The 25,194-nt window shown below is 38.6% G+C and overlaps 1 protein-coding gene across 4 annotated transcripts in view; it reads left to right on the top strand.

Moving 5' to 3' along the window:
• The window catches only part of PDE1C (phosphodiesterase 1C), a 492,809-nt gene that overhangs the window by 457,042 nt on the left and 10,573 nt on the right, over positions 1 to 25,194 (top strand). Inside the window, exon 18 of one of the 4 annotated variants that reach the window (XM_046670214.1) lies at positions 13,160 to 19,644. The exons of the other annotated variants lie outside the window; for them this stretch is intronic. Within the exon in view, the coding sequence (XP_046526170.1) occupies positions 13,160 to 13,173 (14 nt within the window). The 3' untranslated portion in view covers positions 13,174 to 19,644. Of the gene's footprint in view, positions 1 to 13,159; positions 19,645 to 25,194 lie in introns of those variants that run through there. 4 annotated transcript variants of the gene reach the window in all.

Genomic DNA, 25,194 nt, shown 5'->3' with positions numbered 1-25,194 from the left:
GGGAAACCCAGGCAAACCTGATGGACTCCTTGAGTTTAGGAGTTGAATAAGGATCCAGGGAGACCAAGGTGGCTAGAGTTAACAGGATAAAGGACCAGAGAGGAGAAAGCTGCAGGGAGATAAATATCCAGAGATCTTAAGAGTGTTCTTCAGAGTACTGATTGACCCATACAATGAGGAAACTACGTGAGACCAGGAAAGGACCACTAGAGGGAATAATCCAGATGTTCACACTTCACACAGGACAATAAAACTGCCTATTCCCACCAGCCAGACTTGAATACTTCATAATTTAAAAGAAATTGGGTAGAATACTCATATTATCTTGCCTTAGTAGTAAGGAATAATTAGCTTAGGCTAAATGCTGCTTTTGTCCCACCTAACAAATCTTAAAAGCAAGACATAAAAAGATCAAAGTGTTTCCATGTAACTGCATCCCAAAATAAATCTCATACGTATATATATGAATACAAAAGTATCCAGTACCTTCACAGTGTCTAACATCGAACCAAGAATTACTGGAAATGCAAAGAAGCAAGAAAATACTATTCAATAAAAGGAAAAAACCAACCAATTGAAACTAACCCAGAACTGAGATAGATGTCAAAATTAGCAGAGGAAAATGTTAAAGCAGTCTGATAACTGCAGTCCGTATATTTGGAAGTTGAATAAAGTTGAATAGAAACACAAAAGATATAAAAAAGACAGAATAAAACTTATAGAGATAAAAACTATAATATCTGATATGAAAAATACACTGGGTGGTATTAAGCAAATAACATTGTCCAGGATTAATGATAAATACACTGGATGAGATTAGACGTTGTAGAAGAAAAGAGTAGTGAAAAATTAGCAATAGAAACTACTCAAAATGAAACACAGAAAAAAAGACCAGAAGTTATTGTAAAGAGCATCAGTGAGTTTTAGGACACCTTTAAGCAGCCTAATGTATATGTAATGGGAGTCTGTAAAGTAAAGAAGAGAGAGAGGAGGAAAGAAAAATATTTGATGAAATAATGACTAAAACTTTGCCAAATCATGAAAACTGTAAATCCATAGACTCAAGAATCTCAATAATGCACAAGCACAAGAAATATGAAGAAAATTACACCAAAGCATATCGTAATCAAATTACTCAAAACCAGTGATGGAGAGAAAAAAATTACAATAGCTAGAGAAAAAACCCACACATATGTATAGATGAACAAAGATTAGGGTAGCCATAGATTTCTCATCAGCAACAATGCAAGCGAGAAGACAGCAGAGCAACATCTTTAAAGTGCTTAAAAAAACTTTCAACTAAGAATTCTATACCCAGCAAAAATATCTTTCAGATATAAAAGCTGAAAGAATTCAGCACCAGTAGACTCATGCTACAAGAAATGTTAAAGAAAGGCAGAAGGATAACTATGCCAGATGGAAAAAAGGATCTGCACAAAGGAATTAGGAGCACTAAAAATGGTAACTAGATGGCTAACTGTACAAGATTTTTTCTTATTATTTAAATCTCTTAAAGATAATTGACTGAACAAAATATTATATTGTTGTGTTTATAACATATAAAACTGTATGACAACAATAGCACAAAAGATGGAGGGGAGAAATGGAAGAATACTATTGTAAAGTTCTAATATTATACATGAAGTGGTATAATATCATTTTCAGGTAAATTAAGATAAATTAAGAGCATGTACTGTAAACTCTAGAGCAATTACTGCAATAACAAAACAAATACGTATAACTAATAAGCCAACAAGAGAGAGAAAATAGTATCATAAAAATAATTAATCCAAAGGAAGGTAGAAAAAGAATAAGAAGGGAACAAAGAACAGATGAGACAAATAGGAAACAAATAGCAAGATCATAGACTCAAAACTAAGCATAGCGCTTATCACATTAAATGTGTATGACAGAAACATTGCAATTAAAAGGCAAAAACTTTCAGATTGTAAGACCTAAGTCTATTCTGCCTTTATCTAAAAAGACACAAGCAGGTCAAAAGTAAAAGGATAGAAATTGGGATACCAAGCCAACAGTATCAAAAGAAAGCTTGAATGGCTATATTAATATCTGACAATGTAGATTTTATAGCAAACACTATCACCAGAAGTAAAGAAGTTCATTTTATGATAAAATTGTCCATTTATAAAGAGGACATGATAATCCTTTACATTTATACACCAAAATACATGAAGTGAATGTAAAAAAAATTTTAATCTACAGTTTCATTTGGAAACATGAATATGCCCCTCTCAATTATTGATAGAATAAGTAGATGTAAAATCAGCAAGGAATAGCTGACTTGAACCACACTGTCAACCAACTTGACCTAATTGGTACCCCGCAGCACCCAACGGTAAGAGAATACACATTTTTTTTCAGTTGCACACAGAACATTTATCAGTATAGACTAGATTCAGGGACATAAAACAAGTCCCAATAAACTGAAAAGGATTCAAGTCATACAAAGTATGTTCATAGGTCACAATAGGATTAAATTGGCATAAAGATGTTTATATTATTTTATTATCCTTTTAATAGCTATAGAATCTGTAGTGATATTATCATTTTTCATACTTATAATTTGTGTTTTCTCTCTTTTTTCCTAGACCAGTCTGGCTAGAGGTTAAGAAATTTTATTAATCATTGTCATTGATATTTTCCATTGCTTTTCTGTTTCTGTTGCATTGATTTCTGATCTGATCTTTATTATTTCCTTTTGTCTGCTACTTTTGGGTTTGGTTTGCCTTATTTTTCTAGTTTTGTAAGGTGGAAGTTAATGTCATCGCTTTGAGATCTTTTTCCCTTTTCTAATATAAGCATTTAGTGCTGTAAATTCCCTCTTAATTACTGCTTTATAGCATGCCACAAATTTGGGTATATTGTATTTTTATTCACATTCAGCTCAAAATACTTTATCATTTACATTTTTATTTCTACATTCACCCAAGGGTTATTTAGAAGTTTATTGTTTAGTTTCCAAATATTTGAGGGTTTTCTAGTGATAGTTGAAATTTAAGTTCTCTTTAAATTGATGTATAGATTCCATGCAATCCCAGTTAAAATTCTAGCAGGGTTTTGGTAGAAATTGACAAAGTGATTCTAAAGTTTAATATGGAAATGCAAAGCACCCAAAATAGATGAAGAAACTTGAAAAAAGAAGGAAAAAGGTGGCCTGATTTCAAGACTTACAAGGCTATAGTAGTCAGGGAAGTATGGTGTTAATATCAAAATAGACAAATGGGTCAATGGAATAGAATAGAGAGTCTATAAATAGATCCACATGTATATAGACGTCTTGTTTTTGATGAAGAACAATCCATGGAGAAAGGATAGTCATCAACACATGGTGATGGAACAACTGGATATCCGTACTCAAAATGGTGAACTTCTATCTTTACTTCACATCAGATACAAACATTACCTTCAAATAGATTATAAAATAGATCATTAACTTAAAATGATCATAAAATAGACCATAAACCTCATTTTAAAATGTAAAACTATAAAACTTCTAGTTAAGGCAACAGGAGAAACTCTTTGTGATCTCAGGTTAGGCAAAGACTTCCTAGATATGATGTTAAAGGTACAAACCATAAAGGGACAAATTGAAAAATTATACTTTATCAAAATTAAAAACTTCTGCAAATTCAAAAGCATCTATATAGGATAATGAAAAGACAGCCTACACCCTGAGAAAGAATGTTTGCAAAGCATGTATCTGTTAAATGACTTTTATCCAGACTATATCAAGAAATCTCAATATTCAATAATCTGAAAACAAATAACCCAAGTTAAAAATATGCAAAAGAGTTAAATAAACATTTCACCAAGGAAGATGTACAGCTGGCGAATAAGAACATTAAAAGATCATTGACATCATTAGGGAAATGTAAATTAAAAGCCAAATTAAGAACCATATTGAGAGAAAACAAAACAAAACGAAGCTTATCCAGGGGGAGATGATTTTACTCTTGTGTGTTATATTCACCTAGTAATTTCTTAGCTGTCTACTTTGCATGTCAGGACGCTTTGTCAGCTCGTTTTCTCAGTAAGGAAATGGTGTTACTTCTAGCCACTCGTTCTGAATATTTCTCAAGTTGCTCGTGTTCTCCTCATTAGGATCTCAATACAGGAAAGATGGAAGAGGCAGGAGAGCCTATGTTCTTGTTAGTCTGCCTAGAACAACTAATCGTGATTTAAAAGTTTGTTGTGTGTGTTAGAGGAATTTGCCTGTGATGTGATTCTTCACAAGACTGATGTCTCATGACCTTGACTTGCTACAGGGCTAACAGGAGTCACCTAAAGCAATGAATGTGTTTTTCCTGTTTTCTTTCTAACTGATCCCTACCAAGTTAGTTTGGAATGGAGTAAATAAATGCAATGGATGACTTGAGTTTTTTAGATGACTTTCATTCTATTATAATAGATGTAACAAGTTATTAATAAAAACAGTGGAAGGATGTAGTCTGAACCTTTACGTTTGAGTTGTACTTAAAATTCTTATTTTTCAAGTCAAGTTGAAAAGTTTCTGTTCGTTACTTAAAGGGCAGGCATCATGACTTGCTCTTCGCTGGTGTTGGCAGTGAGAGATAGCTGGGGCCTGTACAGGCCTGGAGGTGTGCCCTGCTCTGCAAATCCTAGGCAGGAACAGTCCAACAGCAGGGGACAGGGAGAGCTGAGACACATGTGTATCTTTACAACAGAGTTTGTTTCTGCCTTAGGTTCATGTCTAGAGATATGAGGAACAACAAAGGCACTGGCACATTTACCACTGTTCAAGAGGCTTGCGTTTGTTGAGGCCGTCATCAGTTTTTGTATCTGCATTGGCACCTGTATCCCAGTATTCTCAGAGAATCATACTCACCTCATTCTTCCTTCCAAATGTTTTCCCCCATACTACTTAGGACAATGGCAGTAGGCTATCTATACACCGGAATAAAGAACTGTCCTATTTCAGACCCATCAAAACCTTGGCTTGTAGTTGATGCCTCCTTTTATCACCTCATTGTTCCAATCCATGCTATTTCTCCTACAGGGCTCATTGTTATCACTTGTAGCTGATGCTGGCTTTGTATTGGTCCATGCAGAGCCAAAGAAACACTTGAACACGTTTACTCATTTTCAGCACACTGATATTTGAATCAATTCCACATACCCTAGGCATGGGGACAGCACAGGACATTTTGTATTCATTTAATGTTTTTCCCAATTTTGGAAAGATTTGTTTCTAAGCAACTGTCAATTTGATTTTACCCAGAATTCTAATGGATTCACAAGTCTTAGAGGACTGTGTTCTTAATGGCCATCTTAGTTCAAATTTCGGTGCAATTTGTGTTGCATAAGCCAGCCATAAGACAGTTTAGTCATAGAAGAGACTATGGAATCTTGAGAATTCTTGACATAGGAGTTTTGAAGTCAAAGTCACTTTGTGATTCTTCATTCTGGTCTCTATGTAAGAACTGTCTCATCTGGGAATCTTCATCTGGGAACATACAATGTATGTGAGAATATAAAAAGAGGCCTGCTGATTTGCAAGAAGGTCTCTACACATTGGCAGACAAAGGAGTTTCATATTGATAGTAAATGAAGAGTTGGTTATGCTGCAGAAGACTTGTTGACACTTAAATGAATACTTGTGACCAGTGCCTAGCTTTGACTTCCAATTCACTCATGTACAATGTGAAGTCTATCCTCCATGTATGCTGCCATGCTTGTGTTAACTGGCCAATCAGTGGTTTCTTTGTCCTAAAGGAAAACCTATTTGGGAAGACAAACCACATCAGAAAGTTGCTTGGTCAGCTGAGAATGCAAGGGGAGTTAGTTGATGAATTGTGACCTCGGGTAAAAGATCCTGATACATCTGCCTCCACCATTTGGATAGGGACCATCTTGTGTACCCTATATCCTGACAGTGCAAGAGGCACTCCTCCATGACACCCCTTTTTCTAGTTTCCTTTTCGACCACACATTCAGCCATTAGACACGTTGATATCTTGGAGTAAATTATCATACTTATTCACTTTCAGTTATCCTTCATTGCATTTTTGGACCTTAATTTTGAGGAGAATTCTTTGTTTTTAAGGCAGATGTTCTCAAACTTTTTCTTTCTCATTTTTTTTTGACCTTAGCCCCCATATTTCATAGGCTTTATACACCACTGAAGGTATGCCCAGATCATGAGCTGTGGTGGGTAAAATAGGCCAAGGATGGTGAACAGCTCTGGGAACACCAGCTATTACCCTGTCCTTTTCTCTCACACCCAAGACAGGGCTACTATGAGAGCAACCTTGAATCCTTTCTCATTTACTTTAAAAATTAAACCTGTAAAACTTCACTGCTTAGCTGTTTTTAGCAATGAATGGTTTTCAATACACCTTGCCATTGATCATGCCACTGAAGTAAACGTGCTGCCTTGAGGTAGTTCCTACAAATAGTTAATCTCATCCTTTGGGTTTTTTTTACTTGTTTCCTTCTCAGTGGAAAACCTTATTCTCAGTTCTGGGAGAAGATCTCACTGTAACCATCTATGTATTGACAAAAAGTAGGCCTATCTTTTTTAATGAAGAAATTGCCCTCAACATGAGAATCCAGCATCCTTGTCAGTTATTTTCCATGAGTGTACAGGGACAAACATCTGGAGCACCCTGGGTCCCAAGTGAGATAAGTCATCATAACAACACATGTTCTGATTAAGATCCCATTTCCCTTAGCCATTTGTCCATGAGAACTCTTGTGACCCATTTACTTAATGTACTAACACATGGAACATCATCAGTAAACACTGTGGTTTAGCAAGAAGAGTCATGCAATATTTGTTTTTCAAAACAGTTTACATCCTTATTTTCTCAAGTAGTGTAATAATCCAGGTGTCTAACCCTCTAGTCCAATGTCCCTGTCAAAGGAAAACAACAAAAAGTTAATAAATGGAGGAGATAATTGCAAAATTATTTTTAGATACTTGTTATTCTCATGCATCTGGATAAGACCTCACTAATTAGATTCTAAAAGATTTTCTTGCTTAAACATTTGATTGATATACCTCAGTGTCATTTTCTAGTTAGTTTTAGAAGCTGTACTATAGGCTGTCTCAAGAGTTATGATGAGTTCAGTGTAAGAGTTATTGTGAGTTCAGTGATGCTGAAACCCTACATAATTGTTGCTTGGAAGGATTTGGGGGAAAACTATTAACTAATCCATGATATGTGGGTGGTAAGTGGTCAAATGGGGTGAACTCAAAAAATTTCCTTGCTCCTTTTTGCTACAGACTTATACTCTCGAGAGTGTGGAAGAACAAAGGCTATTACTTACACATGGTTCTAGCATCGAGGAGTCACAGTGAATCAGAACAGTTACCTCTTGTGGTTACAAACAGCCCTTTCAAACCAATGTATTTTTTATATAGTTTTAGGTTCAGTGAATATCCTTGTACTTTTCAAGGAGGGTATATAATAGATATCCTCATGGTGGATTATAAAGGAACAAGATGACATGCTACTACTATTATCCTCCTTAGGTTTTTGTGTTATTAATATTCACATTTGTACCATCAAAACAGCAACCGAAATTGTATAATATGTGAATATATATATATATATAGTATATAAGTATATACATATATGAATATATGTATATTGTGTGTATATATGCACTATATCTGTATAGCATGCTGTAAGATTGATGAGTTTAGAAAAAAATTGTGTTATATTAAAGGAAGCTTCTAAAGTCAATTCATGCTTTTCACCTAGCCATTTAGATTTCAGTCTCTTACCAAATAACTGCATAGTAGAAATGTCAAATAAAAGTATATTATGTACTCTTTGTTAGTGACAAAATTAATCTTTTAAAGCAAGTTTTCCCTTGAAATTATTGATATATAAGCTTTCATTATTTCACTCTATCTTCTAGACATTTCGTTACATTCTTAATGTACCATTGTATTTTTAAAGGAACTCTGTTTGACAGAGAGGATTATAATTTGGGGACTACTGGGGAAAAATGTGATCTTTCTTTTTGTTATTAATACATGTTCAGGATTAAAAATATCTTCTTAGTATTCATGAAATGAATATTTATCTGTTTTCCCCCGAGAAAAATTATATTTTGTCAGATTCTGTGCAAGGGATTGGAGAAACACGGTTAACAATGCATTTGTCAAAAGAGACTCTATCAACCTTTAAAAAACTTCTTTAAAATAACAGCTGCCTTTTTAACTCAATAAGAATTAAAAAAAAATAAAATAAAATTACCCGTTAAAAAATACGTAAAAAAAAAAAACAAAAAAACAGCTGCCTTTGAAATGAATATATGGCAAAGTGAGGAGCCAGCGCTGTCTGCATTGTTAGTGCCATTTCTTTTCTAGGCACCCGCATGCTAGAAGAGCTGTTGAAAAGGCAATATCAACAGAGTATTGAAGCTCCCTCTGTATTTATTCTTAGCATTCTCCACAGACGGGCACCGTGATCTCTAGGTGACGACATCTATATTTCCTAAGTATTAGCCCTCTATGATATATGCTATTTTTATTCTATACCCTGGAGCCACAATGAAAACATGAGAAAAAATGTTTGTTTTTCTTTCATTCATTCTGAATCTCTTATTGCTTTTTGAAACTAACAAAATTGGGAAAAACATAAAGAGCAATCAGAATGATTCAGGTCTAAAATCTCATCTCATCCTCACTTAACTTTCTCTGAAGACTTCCTTAGTCTGTATGGTCTCTGGCTTCTTGTTGGCTTCAAAAATAGCTGATTCAAAGACTGATCGGAAACAAATCTCTTGTGTGCAGACCGCTCTACCCTCACCTGCACCAGAGGAGTGGTAGGAGCTGTTGATAGCTGACTTTTTTTACTTACTTCTTAAGAGTGGACCAGGCCCTGGGGCACTTGGAAAATTGAGTGTTTTCACTGTTTCCTTGGGTGTTAAAGTACCAGGTTCTTAATACAGAGAGTAATAGCAGTAAAATACTTGGGCAGTGTGGGGCAGAAGAACAGAGACAGTTAATCACGTATTTTAAATTTGGAAAGAAAGACCAGGCTATATAAAGGAAGAGAGAAGGCAGCAAAGTTAGGGAATAAAAGTTTAACACCGTCATTATTCTCAGTGATAGCACAGATGCCATGGATCAAAAAGACAAAGAAAGAGCACAACAGTTGGACTTAAGAACAACCATCCTTTCCACTGTTCTTATTCTGTGTATTTGGATCAAATGGGTAAATTTTAGGAGATGATGGCATGAGCAAGGTTTCAGGAAGTTATATTCCCACAGGTTTACTCACTGTCTATCTATCTATCTGTCTGTCTATCTATCTACTCTATTTTTCCATCCATCCCTCTCTCTTAGCAGGGCTGTTGCATTGGTATTATATCCAGTGAAATCATAGAGAATGTTTGTTCTATAATCACATCCTCTATCATTTGGGGCAAGGAGAAAGCCTACAAACATGCTTTTGGGTATTTGGTGATAATCATTTCAAATCATTTAAAATAGCTGTCTTTCACTCATGACCTAGAATGGTGAACTCCTTGCCTGAATAATCCTAAAAGCTGTCTCTAAAATAATGTTTGTTTGTTTGTCTTTAGTATTTCCCTATTATTAAAAGACAAAACAAAGCCAGCACCACTTATAAGCCCCACAGAAATTCTCCTAGACATTTAAAATTGTTTGGTTTTACAATATTTATTTTTCCCCAGTTTTTTCCCCTCTATTTAGTCTTTTACAACTCTTTCTGTTGCTTACAGTATCACTTTGTTGTTTTTGTAGAAAGTTGACTCCATAGGGAGGGAGCTATGGAAGACTTTCTGGGACTTGAAAATTTGGTTTGAATCCCAGCTTTGTACTCAGTTTACATCTTTGAGCTTGGGTGATATTTGAATCAGGCTGTAAAATAATCAGACCCAAGAAAAATGAAAAAGAGAAGTGTTTACAGATGTTTTCTAAGCCCAGTGCTAGATTGTTATGAGGCCTGCCTCACGGATGCTCACCTTGTGATCTAGGAGTGAAAATTATGAGTGATAAACACATTTTTAATCAAATCATGTTAACTTGAACTTTAATCCACTTCTTAAAACAATTATCTTTAAACCAAATGGTTTTATGCAGCATCTCCACTTACCTACACGAGTGGCACAAGAAGGCTGGAATAAACAAGGCCACGTTGTTGTAAATATCCATCTTCTATCTCTCTAAATGAAGTTGCCTAAAGATTCTTCGTTATTCATTCCCTTAGAGTAAATACACTTCTGTGAATTTATGCACCACGTGCTTCAGCCTTCAGAGCCCCCTGGCTGCACCTTTGTGAGATGTAATAAGTCTTTGGTCAAGGGTCGGGGGAGGGGATGACACTTGCTCAGATATTTTCTTGAATTATCCCAAGTTGGGTGGAGATATTTTCTATTTCAGTTCATCCATCACTCTTAAAAAGCTGGGTGAAATTAAGTACTTTTTGTGGCCTCAAAAAAGGCAACATGGATTTACAATCAATGGAGGTCAAAGCAGCTATAACAAAAATGGTCACGTATCTCAGTTAAATAGAGTGGCTTCTTACACTTTGTCTTTAGGCCCTCATTTTCATATACTTTGTAATCTTACCCAATTTTAGTTTAAAATGATTTTGCTATTTTAGCTTAAATTGGAAAGAAATAGACAAAATGGAAACAAAACAAAGCAAGGATAGGGCATTTGAAATTCAGGAGAGGAAGTGTGGAGTGAGGAGAGGAGCTGACCTGATTCACAAACCATGTCAAAGTGGCCTGGACAGCAAGTGCTCTTCCCCTGGGAGATTAGTGCCACAACTGGCCATCCAGTGTGGGGCTATTTCTCCATAGGGTATATAAACTTTGACATATCATACCTTGCTAGTGAATAAAATATAAAATAAAAGTACTTGTGTTTCCTTTTTAATTTTTATTTCACGCTATGAAAGTCAAGATTAGAAAAGGGTGGAGAGAGATTTCCTACTCATCATTATACCTTTATCTGTCCCATCCACCTCATGCTTATTCAATTCACATCCTTTCAATTGAAAATTAATAATTTGTTGAACATATGCTATGTGTCAGGCATGGCACTACGTGCAAGAAGAATTATAAAGATAAATAAGGTGTATTTTCTCCTGTCCTCAAGGAGTCTACAGTTTCAGGTGGAGCATCTTCCAGCAGACAGCTGGATACTAGGTACCTTAGGGTAAGTGCCCTAAGAGGTTCGTAAATGGAAGTTACTTTAGAAAGAGCTTGTGTTTGGGAAGGCTGGGGACCGTCACTCAGGTCACAGACCCAGCTACACAATATATGCCTCTTTTTCTTTTACTGTTGGTTGTCCTTAATGACAATGAACACAGGCACAGCTCACACATACAAGCTTCCCTTATTTACCCCTTCCCTCTGCTCCTTGATCAGCTCCTTCCCTCTATCTCTTGACTGGAAGGTTAAGGAGGGGTGAGTGGAGACCTGTAGCCAGCCACCCCACCATATGACTCATAAGCAGTGACTAGAAAGGGAGGCAGATCTCCTCTCAGGGGTCTTTGGGTTCCATTAACACCCTGGATGGGCCTTTTTCCATCCCTGGGACCCAGCAGTTTGGACAGCAGGCCTCTGCTGACTCAGGCTGCATGAAAGAGGAGGTGCAGCACTTTCCTTGTCGGCCAGTTGAGGTTCACTGTGTGTAACAGGGGTCCTTGTCAGCCATCTCCAGCTATCTGTCCCTAGCTTCCTTCCAACCAATTGGTCATTTGTTAAAAAATGAAACCTAACCTTATATCATCATAACAAAATTTGGCATTGTATTTGAGGGCCTCAGGCTATCTCTTAGGGTGGTTAATACTATGAGCCATCTGAAAGGAGTCTCATTACATATGAACTCAAACTAGTAGTGACGGGGCCAGAGCACTAAGGAGGCGTGTCTTGTAACTTCCATGTGGACCACACTGCACATAGACTATCACAACAAGGGAGAATTTCCAGTTCCTGATTTCAGTTTTTGTTTCGACTCCTTCCCTCATGGGCAAGTCCCAGAGAGGTCCCTGGCAACGTCCCTCACTGGTAGCATTAGCCTCAAAGTAAAGTGATTGGTCAGAAGTTTTTCTTTTTTCTGTGATTTCTCCCAGATGGGTGAAGGTGCCAATGGAGGGTATAAACATATTCAAGACCAGAATGAAGAAAGAGGAACAGTGGGAGGCCTGGATCAATGCTCCCTGGAAAACTGAGAATTGACTGTAATTACAAGGGTTCAGAAAGGGGGCTCGCCTGTCTCTCAACTAGTTTGTTGTCAATTTTCCACTAAATCTTATTTAGGAAAATATATTAGTCTTTAAAGTTGAAGGAAAATGTTCTTTGTCTTCTGATGACTCCTGACATCTCTGTAGATGATGGTGTTATCCTTCTTAACACTCCTGTCCCTTTGGAGTCGTGCACAGGAGGGAACCCTCTCTGACTATAAGGCGTGATGACTTGCAGAGCATGCAGCACTTATGGGAAGCAATAAAATAGTGGGTTTTTGTTTGTTTGCTTGCTTTTTTGCAATTCTGTCCAAGCCCATTGAGGTTACGCGTTGTAGAGTTGGCCAGGTGATAAAAATCCAATATTGTGTATTTCCATTAACTTAGTCCTGTTTCCATCTTTGTCTTTTTCTCCCACCACCTCACTCTGGGTCCAGTGGAGAATTCAGATGATTTACTCATCTGCACAATGATTTCAGTTGGGACATGTCTTGCTTTAAATCTTTGAGAAGCTTCTGAGGGTGGGGCAAGAATTCTGATAGAGGAACATTGCTTTTGGTGTGGAAATGGTTGGGATTAGATGAAACTGATTTCTTCCAATCCACTGACCCCTGAGGCAAATTGACCAGACCTGACAGTCACTATCATCCTGATTGCAAAATAAGGTGTCTTAATATCCTTCTTGCATGAACCAAATGTCTGATAATCTAGTTTAAAGCAACTATTAAGGTTTCAAATGTAACTGGTGTTTAAAATTCTCCACTGAGATTTTTCCTGAATGAATAGAATGATTGTGTTACAAAGGAGACAGCAATGACTAGTGTTGAAGTGTGTAATTGATCTCCCTTTTTTTTGTCCCTCAGATTTTCTTCTCAGACCTGGAGGGTGGAGAAGGGGGGGAAAGGCAGCATTGACACTTTTCTTTTTCTTCTTCTTTTTTTCAGATTCAGAAGAGTAAAAAACACCTCATATACAATAAAAGAGGCTGCCAATGTCTTGCATCATTTTAGCTGAGCTTCTTCATTCTCCTTCTTCCACAAAGACCCATATCTGGGGAAGGTGTACAACTCTCAAAAACAAGCCCCCACACTTGGCCTTCTCTCATGCCATCTCCTCGCAGGAGATGACTGTCTGGGAGCTGGTTTGAAGTCTTAGAACTCTGGGGAATTTCGCCCCAAGCAAACAAAACAGCTTCAGATTTTTGCACAAACAGAACAAAACATGAAGGGACTTCCTCAAAATCCTTTGCTAATGCCCTGACTTTCAAGGCACCTGTCTGGCCTCATGAGAATGGACATCCTGGATTTGCTGAGAGAGGCTTGAAAAAGCCACACACATAATAATTGCCATTTTATTACTGTCAATGCTTTTACTTTAAATGTTAATTTTGCACTGGCTGCTGATGGTGGATACAGCCATGCTGGCCTTTATCGCGGCTAAGATGATGATTCCAGCCTCTGGTTGTTCCTTTCCTGAGTCAGGAATATTCTTTTTCTCCAGTTTCCTTTCAGACTTAAAAATTGTTCTTATGCTTTTCTTTCCATTTATATACTATGAAATTCTTTTTGTTTTATAAAAAAGGAGATTTTCCTATAGGAATCTTTGTTTGATGCTTAATTTATCTGTGCATTCATTAACATAAACCTGGATGTTTCAGCTGATGACCACATTGTTCAGGTGGGGAACCCAGTGTTTTCATTGGGTAGCATCCATAACTAAGTGGTTACTGAAATTTTTACCACTGGCTGGTCCTCCTCTTTTGGATATCTGTGCTTTGATGTAATCACTCTTCTTTTTCTTCAGGGAAGTGCCAAGGGAATCAGTATCAGAGAGATATGCCAGATAATTATTTTCCTTTTAAGGAGCCTTTAGAAATACCAGATAGGAGATGATTAATAGCACAAATCAAAAATAAGAATAGTGAAACCAAGTCAAAAATGGGATCCAACGGAGTGCAAGTAAAGTAATTTTATGGGTCTAACTGGTGTGATTTGAATGAAACTAATTTTTAGAGTGTGGTTTTGGTTCACAAAGGAATCTTTGAGTCCTTCCCAGGGGTAAATCACATGAAAATGCTGGTGATGGAGTGGGATTAGTAACACGAAGAGGGAGAGCTGGATGCTAGGCTTAAGTGCATTCCCCATTTCAGATTTAATTTCTACATTAAAACAGCACAAAAATAAACATTTTAAAAATCCTCTCCTTCCTAAGGCAAAATGTCGGTATTTCTTCAGACAGAAAGGAGGAGAGTATGTGTATAGTCTATAAGGCCTTTGCCTTGCTGAAATATTCCCCAGCAGAAAGATCTCTGTTGTGTAGAATGCACAGTGATACGCTGATATTTGAACATGGTTCTTTACTCAGCTTTACATTTTGCCTGGTAAGAACATGTATTTTTCTGTTGCTTCCCATGCTTTCCTAACAGTCATCACAGTAAATAATGTGGTCACACATTCAAATCAGGGGCCAACCAGGTCAAGTAAATGAGCAAAGCAAGCCATGGAATATCATAATTATTGGGATAAATGGCGATTCATAATAGGCCTTGGCATCAGTGAGGCAGTAGGGAGAGTGGGGACGCTGAGGAATTGGAGAGGGCGTGTGCTGTTGAAAAGGGGCAGTTGCTGATCAGCTACAGGATTAGGGCTCTGTAGGAATGGGGGTCCTAGATCTCTAGGATTTTATCTAAACTTTCTCCAAATTTTTTAAATGTTGGAGACTAATTCAGAAATTTACAAACGCTGTACTAGTCAAAGAAAACATGCCTTTGACCTGCTTTCAATGCATGGGACATCAGTTTGCAAACTATGTACTGTGAGGTGGTATGGTTTTGTATAGGAATGAAATACAACCAGTCCATGTCAGTTCTTGACCTTGGAACCAGAACATTTTACCTCATTTCTATTCTGTATTTTTTTATGTAGAGCTTTGCAGCCAGTCAAAATAAAAAGCCTACAGCTTCCCTTTTGTACTCTAACAAGCAAGACTAAACAATATTTTGAAAAGAAACAGGACTATAGCCATTTTTTTCCAGCACTAATAAAGATGGAAGTGTTTTTCATTTGCTTCAAGTCATTAATTAACTGAAAAAAAACAGGCAGAAAATTTCATTCAGTACCCAACTCTGCTTGGAACTTTCAGTGTGGAAAAACACGTAACTTATTTTTAAATTCTTAAAAAGTGTTTCGAAGGGACATTGAGTAAAAATGCAAAATTACTTTTTAACAATATAAAACAATATATTATTATGTTATAAATCGATGCTGGAGTTGATGAACATTAAAATGATGATTCCAAGTCAGTAGTGACTGGAAGAACAATATTTCCAAAGCTCCAGCTCACTTGCTATGGTCTTTTTATTCTCTTGAAATAGCTCTTCCAAGTTGAGCAGCAATACGGGACACACTTTCTTCCACTGCACGGATTACGGCATCTCACTCTGTGTTACATTGTCAAAAGAAAGCAAGGGCTTATGCATCTGAATTAAGAATTGACCCGTATGTGGGGAAAGCAGTAGGGACATTCCCACTATTGACAAACCGCAAGTTCTACATGTCCCCAAGTGGAAAGTGACAAATGGAGTTGACTCTTGAGTTTGGGTCCCCATGTCGTCAAATAGCTCTACATCCAAGTTTTGTTGATGTGGTATGTTTTGGTTCTATAATGACCCTTCCATCGGGAGGTCTTCCATTTTTATTCACACCAACCTTTCTTGAGCTGTGAGCCATAATAGCTTATATCAGCAGACAAGAGGCTGATTTCTAACCCATTAAATTCAAATAGATTTTCTTCCATTCTCTACTTCATTCTTGGAGCTTTTAAAAACTATTGAAAACATCTGCCAGGATCCCACTAAGGACCTAATATACTTAAACAATAAAATGATATCTAAACATCCGAAAGCCAAAGAATAATCTAGTGCACCTGTTCATTTCATTTGCAGAATTAAAGCCATTAATATTATATTTTCCATCTGGAAGCATGCTTTTACTCAATGTGAAAAGTAAAAAGTAGAGAGCAACTTTATCACAGGATCTGAGGCAGAGAGCAGACAAAATGATGGGACCAATTTTGTAATCCATATTTTGGGAGTAAGGATATGATCTCTTAGCATCACTTCTGTCATGAATCACTTTTCTTTATATAGATGACAGAAAGAAAGAATATATAGTATATTTTCTTCTATTCTTAACCTTTGAGCAGAGACTTACATGATAGAAATGACTTCATAACATTCCCCATGGGGTATGGGGGAAAACAAAAGAAAAAAAGCACAAAATCATTTTTTCATAACGAGATAGACAAGATTCTGAGTTTAAGCTTCTATATGTAGTATTAGGTCCAAAATAAAGGGGATTTAGGGAACTTTTTCTTTCCAATTGGAAATTTTATTCTGATTCCGAGATCCCAACACATCCCAACAGGAGTTGCGGCACTGGCTCACCACAGTGCCTGGCGCACAGTCGGCATTCAGGAAGCACATGCAGAATTGTCCGACTGAATTCCACCATCCACCTGTGAGTGCAAACAAGAAGGTCAAACTTACCTGAAAATATATTCAACATCTTCTGTAAGCCAAGCATATGGCTAAAGGCTTACGTTCTGTGTACCCGTGACACAAATAGTTTATCATAAGAGAGGGGAAATTGCAGGTAGTTTGGGGAAAATTGTCAGAGCCAAGCTTTTGAAAAATTAAAAAATTAAAATTTCTCTATAGCCTTTAGATTTAAGAAAAACTAAAAACCTCCCAAAACAAAACAGGATTTACCTGAAAATGCTCTTCCAACAGCGACGATGACATTAATCTATATGAAGTACCAATGGATTTGTTTATAATCCAAGTTGAAACATTTAGAATCCAAAATGGACTCTCTTGGAGCAAATAGTGCAGTGTGGGGAGTCATTGCTCCATTTTTCTCTTCCAGTATTATGGTCGGTATAGCTTTGAACCACGGCAAAATTGGACATTAAAGAACATAATGTTGCAATAATGATGTTAGAGTGGATCTTATGTGGTGAATAAATGGAAAGTAATACTTGTAATTCATCAACGGTCATCCATGGTTTATGGCCTCATTATCACTTAGAAAATGAACTTAATGAAAAAATTCTAATGAACAGCTCAATATTTCTAAGAAATATCTCTCTGAGGACCAAAAGACACATTGCCTGCCAAGACCAGATTTCAGTTGTTAAGATTTCTGCTCATCAAAGACACTGATGGGCACAGAGGTGACACTAGAATTGGAATGGTAATAGACCGCTCTGGGACATTAGACAGAGTTCATCTGATAAGTGAATTTGGGTCCGAGGAGGTTAGAAAAATGGGAAGCCATGCTCTGGATATCCTCATTGGACATTTGTAGAAGACTGGATGCTCTTCCAGGAAAGTCAGCTCTAAGCCAGTAGTGTTTCATTGAAAGAACATCTTCTTTTTACATTAAACAAGAGTGGGGTGCAGTGAAAGACTTGGACTAATAGATTCATGTAGTCAATTTAAAAATTATTAATTTATGGTTGTTTTAACTAATGTCCCCACCTAACCTATTTTGTTTTTAATATTGGCAGACATATTTGAAATGAATTTACAGTTATTCTGGCTTCTGTTCTCAGGCGGAAGTAGATTGACACTGGCAATGACTGGCTTCACTAAATCTGGGCAATCAGCCTGGATTGCCATCCGCTGAACCAGGGAAAGCAGGGGGTGGTGTGTGGGCCCTTTCACCTCATTCAGGGCACGCTTACTCAGTCTCCCTTGGGGAGACCTCTCCTTCTCTGGGGTTAAATGCTGGCTGTAGTAGCCCAGCCAGTGCCATCATGGAGGCCCTCAGCTCTCGTCAGCCTCAGCCATGATTGAAGCTCACCCATGTATCTTCATGGGAGCTGGCTTCTGAACCAGGAGAAACATTTCTCTGTCAGGTGATGGTGCAGGATAACTCATTTAAAATAAAGCCTGCTAAAACTTAATGTCTAAGGAATGGCTTTTAAATAGATTGCCCTGGAGGCACATCATTGTATAGCCTTTGCTTCTGTGTCACGATCTGTCTTGGAGTAGGTGTTTGTGTATTAGAGTCCTTGTCTTTGAGTGAGTATATGTGTACAGAAATATAGTTACACACCAGTATACATAGGTTTATAGTAAAAACCTACAGCCATAGGTAACATCCAGTAACTGATTCTAGAGAGAGAACTGTAGTGTATACGTTTTCATTTCTTCTTGCTTTGATGATATTTTTATACAATTTTATATGCTGTAAAAATTTTTAAAAAAATATTTGCTATTTTCATTTGTAGAGCTTGGTTAGGTTTTTATCACCTCTGGTGCCCACTTTACAGCCAGATTCCTCTCCCCACCTAATTTAAGAATCCTCTCCCTTTTTCATACCTTTTCTTTTGCCTTTCCCTTCTTTTTTTCTTGTTTTTGTACCTTTCACAAATCCCTTCCTTTGCCTCTGTTCAGGCAAGCCATTCTGCTTGCGGTATTATTTTAGCACATGGAAACACAAGATAATGGAAAAAACAAGAACACATTGTTCCAGTATAATCCACATGAGGAGATGTTGGGTGCCACGGGTGGGGTATGGGTAGCTGGGGAGAAGGGAATGGATTAGGGAAAGGAGGCAAGCCAAAGGAAATCCTCATGGGAGATCAATTACCCAAAGCAAAGTGAATCACTTCGAGGCTAGTATAATGCTGTCATTATCTTCCTTCAGTGCAGAGCACAATTTTGCTGTCGCAGGGTTTTTCTCCTTAGGGTGCTGTGCCCTCACCACGGGTCTGTAGACTCTCTCCTAATAAGGGCACTGGCCATATGTCAATGGATAACTCAGCTTATCTCCTCAGCCTTAGATTTTGCTGCTGTTCAGGTGGATTTGGGGGAGATTTCTGGATTAATATAAAAAATGTTTAACAAGACTCAAAAGAGGGACAAGCAGAACCAAAATCCCAAATCTCAGTGCAAATCATACCGAATAAGTAGTTTTTTGGAGGAATAAGGATGGAATTTCTGGATATGTTCTAAGAATGCTCTTCCAAAAGGGAAGATGGTAAAATGGACTTGTCTGTATTTCATGGCAGTGATAGAATGTACCTCCATGATGTGAAATATGTTTCTAGCAGATAAAATGCAGGTTGCAATTTGCATTTGTATATCATAGGGCAAGAGAATGACCATCCCTTCTGAAGAAGAGTGCTTGTTCCCTATGACGCTGATTTGTCCTAAAAGAAACTATTCAAATGCCATAGCATCACATCTCCAAATGCAAGAATAAATCATAGGAATTCGTGTAAAACAATATGCTAAACTGCTCTCAATAAATTACATATTTGTTGTAAATCTTTATTGCACAGATGAGGCTGACAGTGCCTCAATGTAATAATTTTCCCCCAGCATCTACTAATGAATAAGTACATGTATGTTCTTCTGATTACCAAATAAAAACAATGAATTAACCTCACTATTGGAATTTGAAAAATGAAAAGGCTGCTTTTTCTTTCTTTTAATGTTTTTCGTTGTCGTCTATGTTCTGTCCCAAATATGGGGCGTCCAAACTCACTTGACCATGTGTCTCTCTCGTGTTCCTCCAAATGCCACATAATATCCAGGCACCAAGTGCCTTTGCCTGCACCTTGAAGATATACATGATGTATCGCGTCACATATAGTCTTTTCTGAGGGATGAGGTAGATGGGTTATTGGAAGCTCCTTAGAGGCATAAGAAATGTCAGTCTTATCATGGAACTTGACTGCCTTCCATATGTTCACTTTTCTTCTGGGTACCGTGATATTACAGTTTTACAGTCCTGCAAGGCTAGTTTTCAAATTCCAAACGTTTTTTTCCTTCTCCTGCTCTCGAAAGGGCTACAGCAATATTTTCTCTCTCTCTAGCCTCGAACATAAGGAGTCTGACTAAGGAATAGTCATTCCCCCTGTTTGTGGGCACACAAGCAGTTGACTTACTGGATGGCACCCAGCCGGCATCCTTCAAACCGGCCGCTAAGAGGGCCTCCCCTAGTGGCGATGATGCATATTACACAAATACCACCCTCTTATCCGGGCCACCTCTGTGTACTGTTCCTATGTAGTAACTCCACTGGATTATTACTCCGACAAAGGGGGCTGTGATGTTCCTCCCAAGCAGCTGTGTTTGCCATGCATTGAAACATGTTTTTTTAATTTTGTTTTTTTCTGAAAGCAAAGACTGAACTTACTCATTTTGAAAAATACAGAGAGGTATAATAAAATTAAAATCACTTATAACAGCCCATCTAATGATTATTCACTGCCAGTTCTTTACTGTATTTATTATGGTCTTTTGCTATGTATTTTTACACAGTTGAGGCCATACAGTACAGTAATTTAATTTTGCATTATGGTTTGTTCACATAACGTTGGATTGTAAGCATTGTCCCATTTTTTAAAAAAAAACTTTATTAATATAATTTCAGTACCAACATAATATTTTGTGGCTTTAGCACAGTTTACTTAACCACCTCTCTGCTGTTGGACAATTAAGTTACACACTTTTATTTTATTTTTTGCAGTTGCAAATAGCATAGGCCTGGAGCTCTTTGTACATAAGGCTTTGTCGCATTTCTGAATACCTCCCCTGGAAAAATTCTTAGTTGTAGAATTACTGGGTCAAAGGTTGTGAACAGCATTTCGGACTCCTTGTTTATATGCCCAATTCCAAAGCATATTCAAATGTGAAAACAGCCATATTTAAATAGCATATAGTGTTGCATGTCTGAATAGCTCTTGTCTTTGTGATCATTGTTCTTTGATAAACAGAGGTCAAGTCACAGAATAGCAAGCTTATTATTGATGGTAGTTGCGTTGTGGGGAAAAGTGTTATTAAACACTCTGAATACGCCACTCTAATTTAGCTGCTTTTGGGAAACAACACTGAGGGAAGTCCAGGTGGGTCTGAAGCCCTCCAAACTTTCAGTGATTCCACAGCCCCAAGCAGAATGTGAACTTCTTTGGATGCTCTTTTTTCAAGGCTGTAAAGAGGCAGAAATGATGATTTGTTCTGAGGCATCAGGCAACAGATTGTTGATCTCTGCCACACCCCAATCGAGACATAGAGAAGATGTTGGTAGAGGTGCTTAGCAGTCGTGATCAGAGGTTGTGGAGCTCATAAAGTCAGACGTTGCAATGTGCTAAAAGAAAGAGTGGAAAATGCCCAGTAGGGTGACAGACGCTTTCCCTACTTCACTCGTTCAGCTCTCATCTCTGCCTGTGGGATCTGCTTGTGTTATAACAGCATTGCTGTTGTTGGACCATTTCTAATGATGACACTTGGTCTCAAGGGCTCTTAAATCACCCTTTCCCAGTGGCTTGGGCTTGGCCATGGTAACCTTATGTTGCAGAAGGGAAATTATTTGTTTGAGGTCGAGCTGCAAATGACTTGGGTTTAGTGCTAACCTCACATCCTGAGTCTTCAGTGTGTGTATTTGCCCCAAGGTGGGCAGCTTTGGCTGTCGCCTCCATCACTGTCCTCTTCTCCAGACTCCTGATGAATTGGATTCATTGCCCTTTAGCTGAACCAACCAAGGATGTTAATTTGAAATATCTGAAAGCTATTCTTTTGTGAAAATATACTTCTAGTCACACAAGCTGCCGGGATGACATTTCTGCCCCGAGCTGACTGATTGGGTTGTTTCCTCTTTGAGTATTCCCATGCCGTGGGTCAAGGACGATGTAATTTGTGACCTTAAAATGCTTATCTGCCAGGGATGACATATTAACTACTTTACACACACACACTCCCATCACTTTCTTTTGAATATAAACTAACAAACACTTAGTTGCACTGCACAGTGTGCTAAGCACTTCCACATGTGCACTCTGACTTGATCCTCACAATTACGTCCTAAAACGAATGTTTTTAGACGTGAAGAAAACGGAGCTTAGCAATGTCAGCACTGAGGTAGTTGTTTATTGATGTTCTCATTTTCCCTTCCTCGTGTATAAAATATTTCCAAATTCCAAAATCACATACATTTAATCAATTTGTTTTTAAAAAATTAAGAAAGCAGGATAAAACCAGAGGCAGAAAGTAGAGCTGGTGTAGACAGAGCAAACCAGGGCAAATGTCACGCAGGCTCAACAGGCCTCCGTTGTCCCCAGTGTTAAGTCATAAATTGCTTCTGAGTTCCCTGGAAGCCTAAGTAAAAACAAAAAGAAAGTATTTACAAGATTCACGTCATCCAGGAGGATAAAGCACACCAGTGGCTCGGAAGAAAGGTCACTTCCCCCGATGCTGGAAGAAACGTCTTCTACAGGCATTCACGGAGGGCGGTGCCTCTCACGCGTGGCTGCAGGTCACGTGTACCCGGGAACTTGAAAAATCCCCAGGCCTGGGCCCCACCCAGACAAATTAAACAGCAATTTTGGGGGAAGGGCCCAGGTATCAGCGTCGTTTCTTTAAAACTCCCCAGATGATCCTAATGTGCAGCCAGGATTGAAAAGCACTGACAGAGTGAATTCAGAGTCACTCACAGAGCAGCATCCCCCGTCAAGTTCTACAGTAAGTCCCAGAGCGAGTTATGTGTACCCCTAGGCGATCTGCCACATGAAACAGTAGGGGACAGTTTGGAAACTGATCCCGAGCTGGATCTTCCAGCTCAGTTTCTGATGTTTTCCCTGAGAATGGGAGCAAGGAAGGGGTAGGGTTTTAGAAAATGAAACTTGGGGGGCTGGCCCCATGGCCGAGTGGTTAAGTTCTTGCGCTCCGCTGCAGGCGGCCCGGTGTTTCGTTGGTTTGAATCCTGGGCGTGAACATGGCACTGCTTATCAAACGACGCTGAGGCAGGGTCCCACATGCCACAACTAGAAGGACCCACAGTGAAGAATATACAACTATGTACTGGGGGGCTTTGGGGAGAAAAAGGAAAAAAAATAAAATCTTAAAAAAAAAAAAAAGAAAATGACACTTGGATTAAGTTGAATATTATTCCCAAGAATGGAACTTTGAGTACAGTAATAGGTAATTTGGTGGCTGCGGAGTGGAAAATGATTTCAGGAACACCTCCTCAGTTAACAGGAGCCAGTGAGTGGCTGGCTGACTCAGAACCCCACCACCCCCAATGGTCCATGGTGCCGCCCGAAGGTCTGAGAAATCACAAACAGGTTTATTTTATGTGTCTCCACCTGCTACCTGTATGTGACACGATTAGGAGTGGCGTGGGTGGTTTCTCTTTGTCCTGAAATATTGGGCATTTCACCAAGCATACAGAGAAAATGACGGCATTTCTAGAGGGGCTCGTGGTTCTGTTCTTCCACTGACCCAATGGCGCCAGAAGTTCCTATCTCACTCAGTGTCTGCAGAGAAGATACCAAGGGGATGAAAAGCTGCCCCAAGGAAAAGCCATCAAGCTGCAGGCTTTTGGAAGATCATAGTAGGTGATTTTTTAAAAAATTGCACCAAGCCTTCCTGTGAAATGGGCTGGCACTAGTGAATGTTTCTGCAGGTGATGACACTGAAAGCTTGTAGTCATTGGGTCCTCTGCAGGTTTTAAGCGCTCGCATAGGCAACGTTAAAGTGATCGCTCAACTTCACAAGAGTATCCATGGAAAGCAGAGTGCCAGGTTTTCCAATAGTTAGACAAGAAGAAGCAGATCTCTGTCACACGAGGTTTGCCAAGCCCGTCTGAAGGTCAGGATCAGCTGGGGCCCTTGTGAAACATCCAGGCCCCTCCGGAGATGCTGGCTCACGGGGCCTTGGCCAGGCCTGGGGATCTGGTTTTGTTTTTCCTTTTTGTTAAAATAATTGTTCCAGGTTTTTCTTATCTTCAGGCAAGATGAAGCAGACCTGGATAATGGGTTGGTCAAGAAACAGCAAGAGTCATTGGGAAAAGTTTCTCTAGGTTTAAACTCTGAAGGATCTTGGCTTAAATTTTGCCCCCCAACACTCAGTAAGTTTGTGCAAATTACTTAAGCTCTCTTTGTCTACAAATTTTGTAAAATAGGAATAATTTTATCATCAGATAGTATCAGAAAATATAACTGATGTACATTTAATTGTCCATCCCTAACAAGGTGCCTATAAAACATAGTAACTGCTTGATGTGTGACAGTGGCTATTACTAATGACCAAGCAGTCAAATTGTGAATCACAGCTCTGAATGAAAAACTTAAACCCTACATCCATCCTAAAGCGATGGTTCTCAACTGAGGGCAATTTTGCTCCTAGGGGACATTTATCATTGTCTGGAGGACATTTTTGATTATCACAACAGGGAAGGTGCTACTGATGCTGAGTCGGTAGAAGCCAGGGATGCTGCTAAACATCCTACTATGCTCAGGACAGCCATCACAACAAAGAGTTATGTGGCCTAAATGTCACTGTGCTGCTGTTGAGAAACCCTATCCCCCAAAGGGACAGTGAGAGAAGTAAAAAGTCTTGAGGGATAAACACTTTGAGTCACTGGCGTCCCCACAGTGGAGGTGGATCCAGTGGGACACAGAGGCATTTCTGGTGGATCAGGAGTGGCTCTGAATAAGAAGGTCAGGGGCGTGGATTTGCTTTCTGGTAATGCCTCTGATCAGGCCCAACTTGTTACACACTCAGGCTCACTATTCCTTGTGTAGGATTCAGTGTGAATGGCACTCCCTGGAGTTGAGCAGTGAGGCAGCCCTGACCCTGACCCAAAGTATCACTTTGAGTAAATCTTTTCACCTTGGGGTGTCTGAGACACCTCATTTAACTGACGATCATTAGACTTACTGAGGAACTCCTTGACATGCAAACTTCTGGCTCCATTCCCTTGAGATTCCGCTTTGCTAGGCTCAGGAAAGGACCCTGGAGGCCATATTTCTAAAAATCACCTCAGGGGATTCTGAATCAAAGTTACAGCTGGGTTTAGACCTTCTAAGTTCCCCACCAACTCTGACATTCAGGGCATCTACGAGACCTGGAAAATGGAGACATAAGGTTCTGCCAGATACAGCTTCTCTCACCTCATGCAAATTAACA

This window comes from Equus quagga, chromosome 8, assembly GCF_021613505.1.
Source record: "Equus quagga isolate Etosha38 chromosome 8, UCLA_HA_Equagga_1.0, whole genome shotgun sequence".
Classification (NCBI taxonomy): domain Eukaryota; kingdom Metazoa; phylum Chordata; class Mammalia; order Perissodactyla; family Equidae; genus Equus; species Equus quagga.
This window is presented reverse-complemented; position numbering and strand designations above follow the sequence as displayed.